Source organism: Suillus subaureus (assembly GCF_016647635.1).
Source record: "Suillus subaureus strain MN1 chromosome Unknown BJ212scaffold_108, whole genome shotgun sequence".
NCBI classification, from domain to species: domain Eukaryota; kingdom Fungi; phylum Basidiomycota; class Agaricomycetes; order Boletales; family Suillaceae; genus Suillus; species Suillus subaureus.
The window spans coordinates 42,597-54,974 of record NW_024538664.1 but is presented as its reverse complement, the minus strand read 5'-3'; the positions used below and the strand labels follow the sequence as shown (position 1 = coordinate 54,974).

Below are 12,378 nucleotides of genomic sequence, written 5' to 3'. Positions count from 1 at the left end.
CCCAGACCTTCTATTGACCGACACAATCCAAATCCATGGAGGTAGATTGGCTCTCAGAAGCAGAAAAAGAAGTCAACGATGAACGAAGACGAAGAAAGAACAACCTCCCACCCTTGTTTGGGAAACTCCCGAACAACGGTCTCAGATCGGAACCAACTCCAGTCAAAGAGCAGCTGAAGGCGCCTCTTGCAGAAAAGAACCAATACCTCAGGCTACCATTGAAGAGATCCCAGATGAAGAAACAAACACCCACACCTCCCAAATCTTGACCCCATCCCTGACAATGATGACGACTCCTTCGACACCAAAGATAATGTATGGACCATGGACTATGCCACCTGTATGCGAAATCGCTATGTATCACCTAGAGGACGATGAATTTTTAGTTGAATATCCTGCCGACGCTTCTGAGCTGCAGGTTATCACCAACTCCTCTCTGGATACTCCATTGACCAGAGATGGTACTAGCATCACAGAACAATGACCCATGGTTATGCCCTTGACACGGCCAATGGAATATGTCAAAACCAGCAACAAGGCGCAACAGTTTGCATTAGTTGCCGGACTTGAGCAAAAGAAGAAATCATTCGAAGAACTTGTCCCCTCCTATCTTCACGATTTTGCCGACATCTTCGCAAAGGATGGCCTCAACTAGTTGCCACCCGAACAACCTGGTATAGATCATCATATTGAAACAAAACCAGGTTTTATCCCTAAAACGTCCAAGGTGTACCCATTATCAGAAGCGGAATGAACGGCAGTCAAAGCCTTTATTGACGAAAACATGAAGAAAGGGTTTATCTTGGAATCAAAGTCACCACAAGCAAGTGGATTTTTCTTTGTGGGAAAGAAAAGCAGAGACCTTCGTCCTTGTCAAGATTACTGGTATATCAATGATTGGACAGTTAAGAATGCTTATCCCCTGCCATTGCCACTGTCATTAGTCGCTTGGTTGTATGGTGCCAAATACTTCACAAAGATGGACATTTGATCTGGGTATAACAACATCCGTATCCATCCTGATGACAGATGGAAGGCCGCCTTTACCATGGAATATGGTCTCTTCGAACCAAATGTCATGTTTTTCGGTCTCTGTAATTCTCCCGCCACTTTCCAAGCATATATGAACCGGACATTCCAACAGGAGATTAACAAAGGCTGGCTCGTCATATACATGGATGATATTCTAATTTTCTCAAATGACCTCACTTCCCATCACACATGAACATGGCGTGTTCTTGAAAGGATCCATCAGGAGAGACTATTCCTAAAACCAGAGAAATGCACGTTTGATGCACAAGAAGTGGAATACCTGGGAATGGTTATATGTCCTGGGTGTGTGGCAATGGACATTGCCAAAACAGATGGTATTCAGGATTGGCCTACCCCCACGATGGTAAAAGAAGTTTGATTGTTTTTAGGGTTTTGCAACTTCTACCGAAATTTCGTCTCTCATTACTCCGACATCGCCAGACCATTGATCAATCTAACAAAGAAAGCCACCACGTTCCAATGGTCGGAATCTTGTACTACCGCCTTTGCCACGCTCAAAGACTGTTTTCTGAAACAACCCGTTCTTCATAACCCAGATCCCAACCACCAATTCGCCGTGGCAACTGATGCCTCACTAGTGGCCACAGGTGCAGTCTTGCTGCAAACTGATGAAAATGGAACATACCATCCCTGCGGTTACTTGTCACAGACCCTGAACCCAGCAGAACGAAACTATCAGATCTTTGATCGTGAGCTACTTGTGGTTATCCGTGCCCTGATGGAATGGCGTCATTACCTCGAAGGGAACCCTCACCCTGTCATTGTTTTCACTGACCATAAAAACCTATTGTACTTCCGCACCACTCAGAAATTGACTTGCAGGCAAGCCCACTGGCAGTTGATTCTATCTTGTTATGACATAGAACTCCACCATGTTGCCGGAACCAAACTTGTAGCCCCTGATGCACTCTCCCGGCATCCTGACCATGGAACCAACTCCACCAATGATAATGAAGACATTACCCTTCTTCCCAACTCCATGTTCATCCGCCTTCTTGATGTCGAACTCATGACCTCCCTCGCAAACCCCAACCCCTCCAACCCTGACCCCATCTTCCGCACTGCATCTGATGCCTTGGATGGCCTTTCCCTTCCCCCAATGAAATCCACTCTAGCAGACTGGACAATTAAGGATGATGTCCTTTACTATAAAGACTGCACTTACGTCCATCCTGCTGGATGACACCTTATTCTGAACCGATGTCACAATCACCCTACCGCCGGTCACCCTGGGCGCTTCAAAACTGAAGAATTGGTCAAGTGGGACTTTTGGTGGCCCTCTATGGGTACCTATATCCGTAAATACGTCAAGGGTTGCGCCCTCTGTCAGCAGATGAAATCCAACACCCATCCCACTACCCCGCCTCTCGTCCCCATTCCTTCTGTCACCACCACCCCATTCGCACAGGTCTCTGTTGACCTTATCACTGACCTTCCTCTTTGTGCTGGCTTTGATTCTGTCATGGTCGTGGTCAACCATGGGCTTATGAAGGGGGTAATTCTTATCCCATGCACAAAGAACATCACTTCCGAAGGGGTTGCCAAGAAATTCTTTAAATACATCTACCGAAGATTCGGTCTCCATGAAAAAGTCATTTCCAATCGTGGACCACAATTTGTATCCAAGTTCTCATGAGCCCTTGCCAAACTTTTGAAATATGACATTGCCGCATCCACCACTTATCACCCCCAGACTGATGGTCAGACCGAACGACTCAACCAGGAACTCGAAACGTACCTCCGAATCTACTGCCAAAATCACCCCGAAGATTGGGTAGAACATCTTCCCATGGCGGAATGTGTGCACAACCACCAGAAACATGATTCTCATAATGCTTCTCCATTCTTCCTAATGATGGGATATGAACCACAAGCCCTTCCACACATACTCCCCGACTCTACAGTCCCCGCAGCAGAAGACAGACTCCACTCTCTCCAGAAATCAAGAGAGGAGGCACTCTCCTGTCATAACCTTGCTATGCAATGAATGGCAGAGCGAACTCATGGGCAGAAGTATCACCCATGGAAGATAGGAGATAAGGTTTGGTTATCTGGAAAGAACCTAATCACGCAGTTACCATCACAGAAACTTGCACCTAAACGATACGGCCCATTCCCAATCACCGCTGTCCTATCCCCTATCACTTTCACACTCCAACTACTGCTGTAATGGAAGGTTCACCCCATGTTCCACACTTCTGAGTTATCGTCCTATCAAGAGACAGAAATTCATGGTCCAAACTTCCATGACCCTCCCCCTGACATCATTGATAATGAGGAAGAATACGAAATTGACACAATCTTATCGCACAAGGGCACGGGTAAATGAAGATGCTATCTTCTATCCTGGAAAGGCTACTCCTCTGCCAGCAATGAATGGGTCCCAGAAGAAAACCTTAGCAATGCTACCGAAATCCTTGCTGCCTATAAGAAGGCCCACAAGTTATAGATTCAGAACAATGTCCTCTCTCGAACAACTATGTCTCTGCATACTACGCATTGAAGAACTCACCACCGCTATGAACACCGTAGCCGAAGGAAACACCCACCCATTGTCCCTTCTTGACTATCAGACTGCCACTGCCAATGACCTTGCCAATAATGCATCTTCCCCACCAACTTCTGACTCTACCCTCACCCTCACTGACGACTCTACCCTCACCGACTACTTCTCTATCATTGATCAGGTTGAAACTAGCGCTCTATTTGAGTCTGCCATCACTTCTCAACAGTACACTATAGAAATAGACCGCCTTCTAGGAGAAAGAGGAGCGATATCTAGCGGACTCATTATTAGGATTATCAGGGACACCAGTCTTATTGAACGTACCGCCAATCTTTTAGAAGATGAGCATCATACAACCATCTTCCGCCACCTTCATATATGTATTCACAATACTGCTATCCATCTACTGCCTGATGATACTCGAGAAGCCATTCGGGAGGCTATCCACATCGTCACGGAGTGCATTGCCCTCGACCCAATTGCATGACCCCCTTCCCCACACGTCATCACCCCAGTCCCACCGCCAATCCCTACAGCAGCTGCCGCTGAACATCAGGATAGTAATATCCCTCCTATTGCTGTACTGGACATACCAACTTCTCCGTCTCCTACCCCCATCGTGCCCACCAAACGTAGATACCCACTCAAATGGAGATCATCCTGCATCACCGCCAAATGGGCTGCATCAGCCTCCCTGCATAAACCACTTAAGCGATCAAGATCCCCTTCCCCACCAGAACAATCAACCTCCGTCACAATCATGAAAACTGCACCAGTCAATAACATCGTGTGCCATAATTGTCGTGCTGCCAGGCATCATCACAAGAACTGCCCTGCGTATTATTGTTGGGTGTGCAAGGAGCATGCACCCGGACACCTATCGGTCTTTTGCGGAGAGTTAAAAGGAGAAGCGGTCATTCCACTGGTTTGGACTGATCCAGGTTTCTACGAGGCCTTAGCTCGCTGGGAGATTGAGCAAGACACCATTTACCACGCCGCTGAGTTAGCCGATAGGTCACTCACTATTACAGAAGAACAGGACGATTTGCTCCATTCTAACTATGACGCTGACCCTATTTACTGGGCAAATCAGGATAACTGAAGTTGGTGACTTTGTTCCTAAACATGGGGTAATGTTACAGTAAACACTTGCCCCTATTCATTTTTCCTCTCTTGTGTATTACGTCACGACTGCATCCTAGTACGCCATCATTAGACTTATCTCTTACCATATCTGTATTACATCACGATCGTTGTTACTGTCGCTAGATGACTCATTCTTATCTCTGACTTGTTCTTATCTCTGACTCATGCTTATCTCTGACTCACTGCTGACATATACGTACCTGCCCTAAAGCACTTACGTCTATATAAACTTGGTCATGTACTTAGTAGATCTTTACTTTAATCTTACTAGGTTTTACCAGAACTTCTTTTGCTTAGGACCCCCAATCCTAAGTCGTCTGAACCACTGATATTCAAGTTAGAGACACTCTCTCTAACTTGTCTTACAACCCTTGCTTTTGCAAGGTCTTGATTCAACTTCAGCCATTGCTCTTATCGAGCAGCTGTTGTTGCGACTATCCTAGTTCGTAACAGGTATATGATTGTATATGTAAGTCATAATCAAAGAGTTGGACTGGCACGAGCAGTGAGAATGAACTGGGTGAGCTACCTAGGAGTATTCATACTCAATGGTGCTGGGCCACAGGTCAGATTGATGTACTGAGATTGTGACAGATGACAGAAGAAATGTGATGGGGCATGTGCAGAGAGGTCTGGGGCAGTAGGGTTGAACATCGAACATTCATAATCAAACTCATGAGAATGTTGGAAATTTCCAAAAATGGTTGCAATGAGGCATTCTTGAAACAAATTTGCCCGCAATGTGTTGTACCATTGCTGTACCACTGCAAGACTGTTGCAATGCACATTTCTATGGTAATTTTAAGGACGACTCTATTATTTAAACCCATTTCAAAGGCCATTTTATCTTTAAACCTTGAAATGCCTTACAAGGTGCTGAAATCCAAATTAGGAATTTCTGACAAAATTAGTAAAGACTTTGATGTAATTAGACACACTGTGTCATAAAAGTAGGTATACATGACAGAAGGGCAGTGATAGCCTGAGGGCATGTGCAGAGAGGCCTAGGGTTTGAACATTCATAAATTGGACTTGTGCTCAATAAATTTAAACATAACTAGATGCGCTATGATAGAGATGTCATAGTCACACTGGATGACAGAAGGGCAGTGATAGGGCAAGGGTACAGAGGCCTAGGGTTCATAATCAAACTCATGTTCAATGAACATGTTGTCCAGCTCCTCCACAACAGATTCCATGCTTCCATTTTTCTCCTGGCCAAATAAAACTTCTTCTTCTACCCCAGTATAGTCATAGTCTGAGCCTTCATCATCTGGCTCCTGATGGTCTAGGTCGTCTCCATCAATGTCTAGACCATCATCAGAAATGTTGTGAATGGCAAGCTCCTCATGGTCAAAACCAAGAAAAGTTGAGGTGCTTGGAAACATACAGGCTCTGTGGTATAAGAATCAGTTGTACCAAAGTGTCTTATACATGAGACATAATCTCCAAGGGTGTGAAATTTGTAGGTCTGGAGATTGAATGACACTTTCCTGCATAATGGTTTGTCTGCAGTCAATGTCACCTTCTCTGCCTGACCAGCAGTTTTCTTGCCCTTGTCCACCTGAGATCTTCTGGTAGCTTCCTTTGCCTGACACCTTGAACAAGCATTTACTTCACTATCTAGTTCTCTTGAGCCCCTTCAGTGACAAACTCCATATTATATAGGTCACCCAACCTACATAATATCCTGTATAAGATGGGCCAGTAGACTATGGGCCGATGTTATGTATATCCTCAATGTTGACAGGTGGGCCCATCTATGCCAATGTTAAAATATCCTCAACAATGGCAGATGGGCCAGAAGAAATATTATTACTAATGGATTAATGGAGATGGATGGGCCCATCTGGGCAATATGTAGAGTAGGATAGACATATATTATAGACAGCTGGGCTGAAGAGAGATGTATGGTAGATATTATTATATAGACAGGTGGGCTGAGGTGGGGGTTATATTAGATAGATGGGTGGGCCGACAGAGGGGGATGTCATATAAACGGGTGGGCCGATGTAGGGTATATTAGATAGACAGGTGGGCTGATGGGGCAGGGAAATATATATTATATATACAGGTGGGCCAATGTAGGGTATATTAGATAGACAGGTGGGCTGACAGAGGGGGATATCATATAAATGGGTGGGCCAATGTAGGGTATATTAGATAGATGGGTGGGCCGATGGGGTGGGAAATATGTATTATATATACAGGTGGGCTGACATAGGGTATATTAGATAAACAGGTATGCCCAAATACATATCATTTAGACATATGGGCTGAGGTATTGGTATACTATATGGACATACATATGAGCAATGCTGTTGCACTAGTTTTGATCTGAGTCATCAATGACATTCAGACTCAGATCCTGTCAATGTCGATCAAAGTCAACACAGCGAGTACCAAGTCCCGACACCTGAACATCAAACCCCAACTATTGAAACCCAAAACCCAAAACTTCAAAACACCAACATTGAAACTCAAAACTCAAAACTCAAACATTTGTATGACTGTCGAGTTTCCTGTCTTGAATCACTGAGGCCTGCTGTCATATCCCGTATGCCAGACATAGATCCCATCATATTCCCACGCTTTCTGGACCTATTTCCGGACCCCATATCTGACTCATTCCTGGATCCCCTATCCTGTCCACCCTATGCACATTCCATCCAGCAAGACATCTGGACTTTACCTCCTCTCAGATTCCGGACTACATCCACCACCTCACATATCTCAGTCCTGTTTCCGCCCTGCCTTCTGGATCCCCAGATCTCCGGACCTCCGGATATTAACTGTACTATCTCCAGACCTATTCCCACCCTCCGTCCGAGATCCTGCGCCTATCCCCATTTAGGCATCTCCCCCTTTCCGGTTCTCAGTTATCTCTGTTTCTGTCTTGCTGATTGATCCTTGTACTAGTTTCATCTCCGAGTTCATTTACTTATGTTCTGTCTTACTTACCAATGTGTTTCCGCATGCTCATACATAGCCTTACTCCTTTGCTTACTGATCCTCTTAGATAGCCTCTAGTATATAACCCCTGTACAACTACAGTAGAGTCCTCAGTCTGAATATCATCTTAGTTCCTGTTCATCATCTTAGATCCTGTTCTACTTGCCAATCTTCTTCTGGACTTCAGTCCATCTGAGTTTGTCCTTTTCCATAAGGCCTAGGGATGGATTCCCTAGGCCGGAATTCCGGACCTTCGGATTTGTCCCCTATGTCTCTGTCCCAAGTCTAGGGATTGCTTCCCTAGGCTGGAGTCTTGCCTTTCTGGCACTTACCCTCTTTCCGGACTTAGGTCCACTTCCCGTCCCTCCGACTCTACCTTAGGGTAGTCTACCTCCGTTTGCTTCTACATCGGATGAAGTCTGATGTAGCCCCTATTCATTCTGGACCTCCGGACCTCCTGTCCTCTGTACCTCTGGACGTCCTGGTATCCTGTCCTTTGGATGTTCTGCCCTCCATACCTTTGGACGTTCTGCCCTCCATACCTTTGGACATTCCGCCCTCCATACCTTCGGATGTTCCGTCCTCCATACCTCCAGACCTCCTATCTGTCCATCCTGTTTTCCTGTAGAAGTATTACCTTGCAGCAGGAACTCTCCCGCGCTCCTCCGGACGTTTCCTGCGCTCCTCCGGAAGTCCTCCCGCACTCTCCACCAGAGTAGCCAGCCTCCGGAAGTCCTCTGGACTTCATCGGACCATCATTGGACTTCCTCTGAAATGAAGGGCACATACTCAGGTAAGGGGCACAGCATACGAGCTGAGGCCAAGCCCCTCTGAGTCAGTCTCTCTCTCCTTTGAGCATGGTTCTTAACACCTGCATACCGAATGCTGACACCCAAAGTTGTGTCGGTAGTTGGACTTCAGGACTCAGTGATTCAATACTTGAAAGTCATACCAATATCTGAATTTTGAGTTTTGAGTTTCAAGACTCGAATCACTGAGTCCCGAGTCCCAAGTCCCGAAACCCAAACATCAAAACCCGACACCTGAAACTTGAAAGTCATACCGATATCTGAATTTCGAGTTTTGAGTTTCAAGACTTGAATCACCAAGTCCTGAAACCTGAAAGTTGTAAAAATGTATGAGTTTCAAGTATTGATTTTCAAACTCAAAACTCAAAACTCATACATTTTTACAACTTTCAAGTTTCGGGTGTCGGGCTTTGGGTTTCAGGACTGAGTGATTCAAGTCTTGAAACTCAAAACTCGAAATTCAGATATCAGTACAACTTCTGAGTTTTGGGTGTCGGGTTTTGATGTTCAGGTTTCAGGACTTGGGACTCGGTGATTCAAGTCTTGAAACTCAAAACTCAAAATTCAGATATTGGTATGACTTTCGAGTTTCGGGTGTCAGGTTTTGATGTTCAGGACTCGGGACTCAAAACCTGACAGTCATGACAATGTATGAGTTTCAAGTTTTGAGTCTCAAATCACCAAGTCCCAAGTCCTGAAACCTGAACATCAAACCCCTTATATTGAACCCCAAAATCCAAAACTCGAAACTTGTTGAAATGTATGAGCTTTGAGGTTTGAGTGTCAATTTGTAAACTCAACACTCAAAACTCAAAGCTCATACATTTTGACAAGTTTTGAGTTTTGGATTTCGGGGTTTGATATAAGGGGTTCGATGTTCAGGTTTTGGGACTCAGGACTTGGTGATTTGAGACTCAAAACTTGAAACTCATACATTGTTATGACTGTTGGGTTTCGAGTTTCGATGTTTGTTTCTAACTTTTGGGTTTCACTACTCAGTACTTGAGACTCAGTGATTGAATAAATGGACTGGCAGAGGTAACATTCATTGGAAAACTTGTACATATGTCTATCACTATGCAATTATGTAGCCATGTCAACCTCCTCAGAAGATGCTTCAACCTTCACCTCAACATCCATGTCATTGGAAGAATCATATTCTGGGACCAGGTTGCCTGGATCACCCGGGTCCACAATTTCGCCAGATGTATCTGGAACCTCTGTTTGAACAACCTGGTTGTACTCAAACAGGAGGCCCTCAATGACAGAGGCATCCTCAAATTTTGGGGGTGCAGGCATCATCTCTCCTATCGAGAGATCAATGAGAGGGGGGAGTGCAGATGCAGATGGTGACATGGTCAGGGGGACGGATTGATCAAGCAACAAGGATGTTGCATTGGCTGGAGGTTCGGGAAGTGGGAATGTGGGGTGCCAGTTGATGATTTTGCACCTAAGGCCTTCATGGAGGCATTGCAGGGTATCAATCTTACCATCCTGCTCTGCCACACGAGCCTCGAGAATGGCGATGCGAGCTGCACCATCCCGAATTGCAATTGCCATGGCATGGAGATCTGGCATGGGCAGGTCGAGTGCTGCGGCAGGGACTGCCAGACTGGGTGCTGCAGCAGGGACTGCCAGACTGGGTGCTGGAGCAGGGACTGCTGAACTCGAAGACAGAGGTGCTATAAGGGAAAATAATGGTCAGATGGTGATGAAACAAAACTTGGGTGACTTACGAGCTGGTGCAGGTGCGGGTGCCTTGATGGCAGTGATGGTCTTGCTGCGACCACACATCTGGGTCTTGGGGGTTGTCACAGCAGTGACACCCAGAGTTCTGGACTTGCCACGAGACTGACTGTGAGTCTGGGCCTTGGATTGGGAGGTGGGGGGAGCTTTGGAGGGAGCCTTAGAGGGTGTCCTGGACCTTGTGTTCCAGGTGGTAGAGGACCCATGAACATGTTTTGGCAGGGTACCCATAGTCACCAGGATGCACTTGACCTTCTTTGTTGTGCAGCAGACACACAACATGCATGGATTCCCGGTCCTCTTGTCCAACCGAGTTGCGCAGGGCCACTTTAGCTTGGTGCAAGCCTGGCATGGGTTGTTCTGTGGATTGTGTTAGTGAATGGACACTTTCAAATAAATCAAAGTACTCACTGGTCCAGGAATGAGAATATCACCTCCATCAATGACTGGGGGTGCCTCCACCGGGCTTTCAGGAGTCAGCTGGGAGGGCTCAATGACCGCCAGGTGACTGCCAGCAATCACCTGGTACAGTGTGAGCATACACCCAAGTCCCAGACACATAAATGTGACTTACTGTAGCAGGGCCAAAGGGCTTTTTGGTCGGAACCCAGGGTGATCTAGGTGAATTGGAGAGCCGGGGAAGGACGACTTCTGGCACTCCACCCGACAATGGCTACAAGAAACTGTGAGCCAAGTCAAAGACGAACCAGACAACATACCTGAATACCCATGTCTTCCTCATCTTCCCAGTCCACTAGGGGCTTGGATGTCACCCAGTGAGAGGACTTCGCATGCTTGCGAGTCTTCATCGCAGACTTCGGCAGTTTGGAGGAGAGTCCCAAAATCATGGGAGACTTCCTCTTCTGGCTCCCTTCCACCTCAGGCTCTGGGTCAGCATCAACAGCCTTACCTTTCCCCTTGTCCTGGAACTTGGTGGTGGTGCTGGTGGAGGGACTGGTGACATTGCCGGTGCAGATGGGTGGGGAGGGAAGGTCCACTGGAATCGGACCTGTGGAGGGAGGAGCAGCAACTGGGAGATCAAGGGTATGGTCACCTAAGGCCTCCCAGGTGAGGAGCTTGGGGCGCCAGACATGTGTCAAGAGATGGGGATCATCATACCTGATGTTGTGCCAGTTGGGCCAGACCTGGGGAGTCATGCCCCAGACATGCAATAGCTCCTTGGAGCATGAAAGCATGATGCTGGGCAGGGGTCCAGACCCATAGTCCTTGATCACTTGAGCCTGCCTGGATGTTAGAGAGAGAAAAAGAAAAGAAAAAAGAAAGCTACATACCACAAGTGAACTGACCTGTGTTGTCAGAGAAAAGTGGCTGTTACCTGGGAGAATCTGCCAGGCACTGCTGATGATGGCCATGATCTGGGCAGTGGATGCCTTGAGACCAGTCAAAGAGTTGTCAACTGGAGTGGACATGATGATTGAGTTGAGAGATTTAAAGATCTTCAAATAGGGTTGAAATCAGTTATCACAAGGATGAAGTTTCAAAAGAAACAACACATTTGATGGACGATTGATAAAATTGTTGATTGTTTGTCTTTGTTTGGTCCCAGTTCAACTTCCAGCAATCACTGGTTTTGTGTTGAACTTCGAAGTTTTTTCAATTATCAGTCAACAAATCAGTAAGTTCCCCACACAACATGAGTCCACTGTGTCCCAGGCATCACTAGGTGTGTTGTATTTTTATCATGCCTTATCTATTTACTGGATATTCCTTAGATGATCTATACCTAGGGCCAGATGATGACATAGAATATGATTCTGTGTCATCCGGATCACCAGATGTCTTGGCTGCAATCCCTGGTGAGTTGATCCATTCATTAGGATCGAGGATCACCATGCATGCTCACTAACCCCTTGCAGATCAATCACCTCTGGCTCAAGCTGATCATCCAGGTTTTCTCATCGATCCAGACTTGTACCTTGGGCCTGAGGGTGATATCATTGATGTGGATGAGTTGCCAGATTCTGCTGATCCTAAGATTGATGTTCCGGCTGCATCAGAAGCGTCTATGTCATGTGAGTCCATTCATTCCAGAGGATTATAGATGCTTATTGTATCTCCCAAGTGGATGACACCTCTAATGAACTTCAGTCAGAGCAGCTGGAGCTCACTAATGAAGATTTACGTTCGATGGCCTGGGAGTTCTGA

The 12,378-nt window shown here is 46.2% G+C and overlaps 2 protein-coding genes across 2 annotated transcripts; one reads left to right on the top strand and one right to left on the bottom strand.

The window, feature by feature from the left end:
* Positions 1–9,549: 9,549 nt before the first annotated feature.
* Positions 9,550–11,642, bottom strand: BJ212DRAFT_1305224 (uncharacterized protein; the record flags this gene model as incomplete). The annotated part of the gene is made up of 6 exons (XM_041333734.1): positions 9,550–10,148; positions 10,203–10,572; positions 10,624–10,734; positions 10,787–10,885; positions 10,932–11,453; positions 11,520–11,642. The coding sequence occupies 6 exons, from the start codon at positions 11,640–11,642 to the stop codon at positions 9,550–9,552; spliced, it is 1,824 nt and encodes a 607-aa protein (XP_041185955.1).
* Positions 11,643–11,914: 272 nt separating this feature from the next.
* Positions 11,915–12,378, top strand: BJ212DRAFT_1487891 (uncharacterized protein; the record flags this gene model as incomplete). The annotated part of the gene is made up of 3 exons (XM_041341322.1): positions 11,915–12,029; positions 12,090–12,245; positions 12,296–12,378. 3 exons carry the CDS (start codon positions 11,915–11,917, stop codon positions 12,376–12,378), a joined length of 354 nt encoding a protein of 117 aa, XP_041185954.1.